Here is an 8,965-nt window from a genome sequence, read left to right on the forward strand (position 1 = left end):
AGAGTTTTTGATCTACATACATGATGCTGAATGGACCACCATTTTGCTTATGGGTTACTCTTCATTTCTTTCCTTGTGAGGTTATTTTTGTTTTAATAAACAAATCACAAGAGTGCATGTTATGACCTCATTCTGTGAATGTATTTACCTGAATTCACAGGAAGCAACACACAAAGAAACACCTGAAAACGACTCGGAATCTCAATTGGGGTTTATGTAAACTTTTACATTTAGGTTTACACTTCCTCACTTCCAGCCGTTTTGAGTAAACAAATTAAACTTTTCCCTGTTCTGCCCCTCCCTCTGTTAGTTATGGCTGCTTTCTGCTTATTGTGCTTGCTGCTGAGTGGTCTACATCCAAACTGAGTTTTGCAGTCAGACATTTCTGCTTCAAAATCTTTAGGCACTACTATCCCTTCCGTGTGACTTTTAAAAAAATAAAAATAAAAAATCAATACCGTCTGTTACATTCTTTCATTTTACAGGTCAAAGCACCAGCAGATCTTTATAGACTGATACAACACATCAAGAGCTGCTGAAAAACAAATCACTAAGTATGCTCAATGTACACTGAGAGGTACATACATGTTTCCTTCTACGATCTGCAGAAAACTACGTCATAGAATATTTATAGGAAGGTACAGCAACCAGACAGAAAATTAGACTTTCCTCAGTCTCCAGATCAAACTTTAAGCTGATCAAGTTTGATCATATTTCATTCCTTAGAGCTTTTATTTGTGTGATTGTTCTCCAAAATAAAAGAAATGACGAGAAAGCTCACAGGGAATATGATGCCAAGATAGGAAATCTTTTATTACAGAGAAAAAAACAAAAAAAACTTTTCTTCCAAAATATAGAAATCTGTACAACTTCCGCACAATCAATTTACATGAACTGTACAAATTTACAGCAGTTCATCGCGACATACCCAAGGAAAAGGAAACTGAACACAATAATGATGTACTGACATGAGATCACAAGATACAGCTTTTCCTGCTTGGGTAAGCTCAGATTTTTTTGTCTATTTTCTCATTTTATATGTAAATAAGAGCAAAAAAGGGGAACAAAACAGAAAAGAAATCACAAAAAAAAGAAAAAAAAAACAAATAGGATACGCCTATAGTTACAGATCATGGAAACTAATATTTTCTTTTTTTTTAAACCAGAAAACAACTTTGGTCCTTGCCAGCACTCCCATCACAATTGGCTTCTCTTATGAAAAACGTCATCCATGTTAAAAGATGAAATACAAAATGAACATAAAAGGAAAAGACCACCTAAAAACACTCCAGAATAGCAATTATTGGCACTTCCCATGTGTAATGTTATGAACTCTACCATTTGTTGTACAGTTACAATACATTCTATAATATGTAAAAACACCTCAAATGCGAAAGTGGCAATAATTCTGCTGTTCAATGACGACATCGACGGTAAGAAAAAAAAATTAACTGCTGTTCCCTTCCGGTTTCATATCTTAACATGCACAACTTTTCCATAAGAGTATTTACGAAGTGTTTGAGGCCTGAGTTTGGCAATACATTCCAGGAGAGACTCCTCGTGTCTCAAATAAAATGAAAACAAAGAATGAGAGAGAGAGAAAAAAAAACAGAGTCACAACTTCAGTTTGACATTTAGTGCATTTATGTGCTATTTTACTTCTGAATACTCAAAGCGCTCTCGCAAGTTTGTAACCTATGTGCACACGAGCTGAATGGATGCCATTTAAACGTACGGAACTTGAATGGTGGAAGAGACTTTATCGTTGTTTTTTTTTTATGTTTTAGATCTAGAATAAAAACAAATGTTAACACGTTGTTAGATTACAATAGTAAAAGTGGATGCACATGAGAAAATGTGGATAAGTTACGGAAAACAAAAGAGAAACCCTACCAGTGTGACTACGAAATACATTGAGAGGAAAGAGAGACAAGACGATCATCTTGTTTCTGAAATATAGACCAATCTCAAAACATCTAGTCTGCTGACAAAAAAAAGAAAGAAAAACAAGCTAAAATGGAGCAGCGTGATTATTAAAAACAAATATGACGGTCCACCATGGAAACCAAAGCTCTGGGCTCCCATCCCAGCAGGCTCCAATCTATCTTGCCAACATGGAATCACTGCTTTTTCACAGATTGCTGAAGGGAGTATCAGCAGAGAGCAACTGTGGCAAAGGGTTGGGGGTAGAGCGAGTGAGGGAGGGTTGCAGTGCATCAAAGGCTAGAGCTATATCACCCATGATCTTCTCAGGGGCTTAGTGGAGCTTAAACACCCCAAAGTGTGGTGATGAGCGGTAGAAACCAGCCTGCCGTGACAGATCTGGCCGGTGGCCGATGCCAAAACAACAACCGGAGTCGTTCCGGCATCTGTTCGGTCATGCAGTTTTCCACTCGACCTCAAAACCAATAAGCGAGGCGGGGGTACAAAGACAGCTGCCACCTTCTTTCGTATGCATGTAAACAAAGTTGCTACTCACTCAGTGATTAAGTGCAGCGCAATCCAGTGAGATGAAACAATGGCCCAGTACCCTCAAGTTCTTCATCTTTTAGATCCATGTTCCCTCGCGTCCAACCAAATCCACCTAATGCACGTGTGCTGGTTATCCATCAATGCTGAGGGAGGGTGGAGGGCTTCTGGCCGAGGCGGGTGGGTGTTGGGGGAAAATAAAAACCAGAAGGAGGGGGGCTGGAGGGATTTTAGCTGCCCTGGACAAAAGAGTCTGGCCCTGCACCCCCCAACTTCTCTCACACCCAAGCTTCCCAACCTCGCCGTCCTTACCCAACTCCCCCGCAATGACGAAGGGTGATATGTGTCACATTAAGTCTACCTGTGTCCAGAGGGGTTCAGTTAGCAGCATCCCAACTTGGTTTTTCTTCTGAATAGGAGGTCTGAGCTAAGGAGTGGCATTTTGAGGCACCAACACCCCCAGACACCAAGAGTTGGGTTGGAACTGCCTGAAACTGGAAACCGGACTCCCCAATGAGGGTCCAGGCAGCACAACACATCAGGCCATTACAAATTTTAGCTTAAGCTAACCAGTCACTCCTAATTCTTGACAGCGAGTTCTTAAGGCAGTGTACCCTGAACTTTGGGCTTAGCTAAGAAAAACAGTAAAGCCAATTGGAATGGTCCGAGTTACAGACCTCTTTCTTTTTAGATTGAGGCAAACAATCTTTATTTTTTTTAATCTGCAACTAGAATTGCCATTTTTCCTATTCGAAAAAGGGGTGCAACTTAACTTAGGCTAAATCAGCAGGGCCATAAAAATGGATGAAAGAAACTCCCTACCACAACCCCAAAGATGTTCCTTATCTCCCTAAAAAAACTGCTTTGAAATGTTAATGTCAACAAAATCTGAATGCTTTTATGAAATTCGGAGTTGCACAGCCCCTTAAGACAAACATCAGCAGAAGGTATTGTCTGAACAAAAAAAGCTAGAACTAGGAGAACTGCTGTGGCAAAAGTTGGCATTTGATTGGATGGAATGGAGGCGATTTTTCTCTGAGAAGGTACACATCCCACGCAATCTCACATCAAAGTGCTTTCAATTTCAACTCAAACTGGGCCACAAGACCAAAATTTGGGTAAACAGACCCACTCCCACGCCCCTCTTTGCTACAATGTTACTTTTGGTAATGCAGGAGATGACAAAGTGTCGGAGACAGGGGGCGGGAAATGTAACATCAGTACAGGATCTTGATTGTGATCTTCAACAACATTCATTGACTTGAACGGGAGATTCCCAAAGAAAGCTACACACACATGGGCAAGATGGGGGGGGTGGAGGTCCAATGGGAGACGCTGGTATCATTGGGCGTCACAACAGATTTCAGGTAGACAGAGGGCTGGAATATTTTGGCAACAGGAAAGGGAGGAAGATGAGCTCAGACCACAAGCCTTTTTTAATAGCTATAAGGTAAAGAATGTACTTTTGTGGTCCAAAAACTGTTAGAAAATAGAAGTGCTCTTATATGTTGATTCTTTACCTTAAGCTTGGATTTGCTATGGCACGGCCCAAACCTCAACTTCCTCCGTGCCCATGCTAAAGAACTGATGATCGATGAAAGTTTAAAATCCCTGGAAAACAAATCCTTACAATTTAGACTGTTTTTGCTGTAATGTGTTGAACATGTACCCATAGTACCCACAAGTAAGTAAGAAAAGTGCAAAGTCAATGCTGATAGCCCCTTCAGAGGTGGAGCACTTTAAAATGTTGAAAGTTAAGTGAGGGATGTTGGGTGTTTCGGAGCCAGTCTCCATGGAGGCATTGGGGGTTGGTATTTCCTGGTTGGTTGGATGGTTTAGCTGCCCCAACAGTTCCATTTTCACAAAGCCTCTCTTTAAAGAAAACGGAGTGCCCAGCTGATCCAATGACAACACAACAGATAACCGGGAGAGAAGGTAAAAATATTGAACCTACAAGGTTTCCATCACCTGGATGATAGGCCACATCCTGTTTTTTTTTTTCTTCTTTCACTATTTCATTTCAAATTTTTAGCTTTAAAAAGGCTCACCATAATCTGACCAGCCACTGTGTAACCCTGAACAATAGTAGGCTGGGACTGACCGCGCACCACTTTAACTGGACACAGTCATCATGTTGTTGTAGGCTTTGGAGGGACTGGTCCTGCCCAGCACCCTCATTTCCTCCTTACAGCTGAGGTGACTGTCCACCATGGGGCCAACAGACCCGTGTCCTAAGGCAGAGCTGGCGGACAGGGGCATGCCAACGGGCCCAGGCTGTGACTCGTACAGGACGCAGATGGAGCCGTCCTCGCCGATGCGGTAGGACACCTCGAAGGGGTCCACCCAAAGCGTGAGCTCGCTGGGCAGCAGCAGGTAGAGTTGCTGGATGGTAAGGCCGATGCGCTGGCCCGCCTGCCCGACCAGTGGATCCATCTTGTGATTGATGCGGATGCAGCGGTAACCCGAGCCCTTGCAGGGCTTGTCTGGGAACCAGTGGTGCTTATATTGCTCTGCGGGGGAAACAAAGGGAGAGAAGATGGAAAGAGTTTAGCTACAGGGGGTCTGCTTATGAGGGCTGAAAGCACACAAAAACAAACTCGTAGCAAAATTAAAGGTACTACTCTGTTCTATTTTGGCACTACTGAGTAATAGCAACCATATATATAAGATTATTTAATAGCAAGCAAATATTTTTGTTTTTCTAAAATTATGCTCCACTCCAGTGAGAATCTAAAATTGGGAAATGCCTGGAACTATTTTATCTGTTTTACTAATTCAGTAATTTGAACTAGCAAATTAGACTCCAAACCTAACGGAGCAAACAAGTTGCACATATCGACAAAGTTGTTATGAGCTGCAAAACAAAACCAAAAAAAAAAAAAAAAAAAAGGAAGAAAAAAAAAGGAAGAAAAACACCACCACCTGCTGCAGGCATGATAAGCTACCATAAACAACCAGCCAGGGGCAGGCTCAGCCTACGTGACAAAGGAACTGCCACTGAATTGCACAATTCCTCCTCTGGCCTTCAGCAAAAAAAAAAAAAAAAAAGAGCCTCCTGTGAATGGCTGAACAAAAACACCAAAAGTGTCCCAGACAGCCATCTGGGGTACAAAGCTCCACCTCTAAAAGGGGAGAGGCTGTGCGCCCCTCTTCCCCCCTCCCCCTCCATCTCCTTTTCCTTGTGGAAGTTTCGGATGCCCGGTGAAACTAGTGACGCATAATTTTCTGCCTCTGATTCATTTTAATGTGATGAACGATGAGGAAATTGTGCTGAAAGTGTTTTAGCAGTGTGGTTTAGAAACAACACATTGGGGCAAGTTTGAGACTCCATTTGTTCTTTTCATTGATCTTTTCATGCAATAGTCACAGTATATTAATGAACCATCGCTTTGCAGTTCAGATTGAATTTCCAGTGATGGGAACACTAATGTAACCAGAAAAAAAAAAACTGTATTCAGACTGAGGCCCGCAGGCCACCTGTATGCATCCAAAGGATAATACCCCCCCCCATAGCCCCAACCCCCCATGCCTTATCGCAGACGGCTGTGTACAGCCAAGCTAATGGAAGCCCTGGCACTCGTGAAAGAGTGGCCTCAGCTTGAGCGACAAAGGCAGCTGCCGACAAACCCCGGAGCAGCTGGGAAATGATCAGCTCAGCAGGGCCTATTCTTAAAAACCAGGGCACATGGGGGGGAGGGGGGGAGGTGAGGGGGGAGTAAGCGGTCGACTGTGCGCTTAACCTTAAGAGTTTAACCAAAGCAGGTTGTTTATGTGTTTTCGTAGCTGACCTCAAATGCCAAAGATGCATTATGTGGGCACGTCAAGGCCCCAGTTAGCAGGTCACTTGGTATTTTCCATTTAATGTGGCTCTGCAGAAGGGCATCGAATTGAGTCTACAAACAAAGCCAACAGTTATGCAACCGTCAAGGTCTCAAACTCGCTGCCCCAACTCTTTAAAAGGGCCCTCAGCTTTTCAGCATGCAGACACAACACCGCGCGACTCTGTTGGTTTCGAGCACAAAAGATTTTCTGGCCTAGTTTGAGGGCCCAGAACGTAGCTCGTTTTTATGTGGTGGTTCTCGGTTTCCAGATTTTTGCTAAACATGGATTAAATACAGAGTATCAGTAAATAAGATGAATCAAAAGGAAATTTTGACCCACAAAAAATATCTAAAAAAAAAAAAAAAAAACCACAACAAAAAAAGCCAATCTAAAAAGAAACATTTGCATTTATCTTGGGCAAACCTGCCACAGAATCAAATCATTAGAAAATAATGAAGAAATAAGATAATAAAACAGTTTAGCTAAACTGTTCACTTTGTTCCCCCCTCGTCCCCCTACACTTGCTCCAGTTGAATATGTTTACATGTTTTGTTGTTGTTGTTTTGTCCTCGAACTCGACGCATATCCTGTTAAGGCGCTCTTGGACTCAGAAAATGTAGGTCAGTCGCTGCTGCGCGTTAACTGGAATGATGCAGATGTATGGCAGCTTAAGAGCTTCGAGCCCGGAACATGTTCAGGGCAGGAAATCAAGACACACGGCGCTCAGTTCGGTGGAAAAACACCGCATCCAAACAAGAGGCTGTGCGTAAAAGGGTAAAGGCGGACATTTCCACACGCTATGAACGCAACTCAAAAACCTACGACGTCCCTTCAAATTCTATAAATAGTCTTAGCAGCAAATCGTAAAAAGATAGGAAATATAGGAAAGGATTCGGTGTAATCGTCCCCGTCAGATCACCAAAGAAAACCGCATAATGTATCGAAAACGCATAAATTACGCATTAATAACAGCTTTATTATCAGTTACAGCTTAGATATTTTCTGAATAACAACATTTAATAAGTCTAAACGCCTGGTTGTACATGTCTAAACATAAACCCATTCTTTCTGATGCATTACGTAATTGAACGGCCTCGACGCAGCTTGTTTTGCTCAGAGCCCTCTGCTCTCCCCGAGCTTTTGTCGAGCGAGGCGCACTTCCTTGTTTGAGCGTCTCTTTATCCCCCCCCCCCCACCCCCACACCGACCAAATACGCGATTTTTCCACTTTTAGTTTACTGTGTTTTACATAAAATACAACTCAATAAACCAAGGCGCTCGAACACAATCATCGACCGATCACCCATCGCGCTCATAGTTTTCCCGTTTTCGCTCCTCTCCGATGTGCGCAAACGGCAGCGGCGCTCCGGAGAACAAAGAAAGGCTTCAGCTCAAATGTTAAAAGACGACTTTTTACACTTCTGAATGAACTGAGAGTGCGAAACAATTTGTGTGTGTACGTGAGGTGAGCCGTGTGCGCGTCTGGGTCATTTTCTGGTTCTCTTACCTGCCAGAATGTCCTGTAAGCTTTGGCTGAACGTTTGGACCTGTCGGTCGTTTACGTGTCCTTTTACTCTCAGAAATCTCGACAGAAACCCGACGGCGGCGCTTATTTCTGGTTTCATCGTTCCACGGGCACAAAGGGGATGCATTGAGAAAGGCCACGGCGACGATCCGTGCGATTTTTTTTTTCTTGCTGTTTTTGTTGGGGTTGTTCTTTTTTTTTTTTTTTACGTGTTTTTCCGACAGTTCGTCTTTCCTCTCGTTGCAGAGCAGCGATCCTGATTCGCCGGTTCTTTTCTTGGCATTTATTAGTCGAGGTGAAATGAAGTTGTCTCAGATGCTCCGTGTTGGGGATAGAAGCGCCTCTTGTTGGTAAATACAGAAGGGGGGTTTGGGGGAGGTCCCTCTAGAAAACCCGAACCAACCCTTTCTACCTGCTCTTCTCCTCCAGAGTGGGGGTTTCATAGAGGAGAGCAGCGCTTTTATAACGCGCTGCCCCCTCCTTCCCCCACATCTCCGTCACTAAGCTCTACGGCAACCGAAGCCGACCAATCGGAGGCCTGGCCACGCACTGACGAAGCGCATTCAAGGAGGAGGGAAGCGTTGACGTCACCGAGCTGAAAATAAACAGAGGCTGCGTTCCCGTACTGTCGGAAATACGGGTGGCAAGCAGAATAGAAAAAAAAAAAAAAAAAAAAGAGGAAGCGACGACTGGTCGAGTAGAACAACAAATCCGGACGGTGAATTTCTTAGAATATGGATTCTACGGCAACACCAAAACAATGTGATTTCGCTATTTTGTGGTAGACTTTTAACTTCATTTGAAATGTAGCCTAACTAAACAATAAGTATCGACATAACACGCTTGGTACATTGCAGAAAAAAAATCAACTTGTCCCACATTTTGTGGAATTTTATACTATTGGCCGTCGGGACATAGAGCATAGTTTAAGTATCTGACAAAAAAGTTCAATATTCAGTGCAAAGACAAACAGCTTAGAGTAAGAGACAAATATAAGCTATTTATTACTAATATGATGATTTGTGTTGCATTAAACACATGAGCATCCTGATTATTAACTAAATGCAAGTTAAAAATACGAGTTAATACGAGTTGACTTGTAAAGACAATGCGCTGCACCAAAGTTTATTCATGAATATCAGAGTAAAG

General features: G+C 42.9%; 1 protein-coding gene across 1 annotated transcript; it reads right to left on the bottom strand.

Moving 5' to 3' along the window:
• Window positions 1-787: 787 nt before the first annotated feature.
• Window positions 788-8,243, bottom strand: btg1 (B-cell translocation gene 1, anti-proliferative). The gene is made up of 2 exons (XM_008400581.3): window positions 7,799-8,243; window positions 788-4,979 (listed from the first exon to the last, which is right to left on the bottom strand). The coding sequence occupies exons 1-2, from the start codon at window positions 7,941-7,943 to the stop codon at window positions 4,582-4,584; spliced, it is 543 nt and encodes a 180-aa protein (XP_008398803.1). The 5' UTR covers window positions 7,944-8,243; the 3' UTR covers window positions 788-4,581.
• Between the last annotated feature and the right edge of the window lie 722 nt (window positions 8,244-8,965).

This window comes from Poecilia reticulata, chromosome 23 (assembly GCF_904066995.2).
Source record: "Poecilia reticulata chromosome 23, P_reticulata-male-v2, whole genome shotgun sequence".
Taxonomy (NCBI): domain Eukaryota; kingdom Metazoa; phylum Chordata; class Actinopteri; order Cyprinodontiformes; family Poeciliidae; genus Poecilia; species Poecilia reticulata.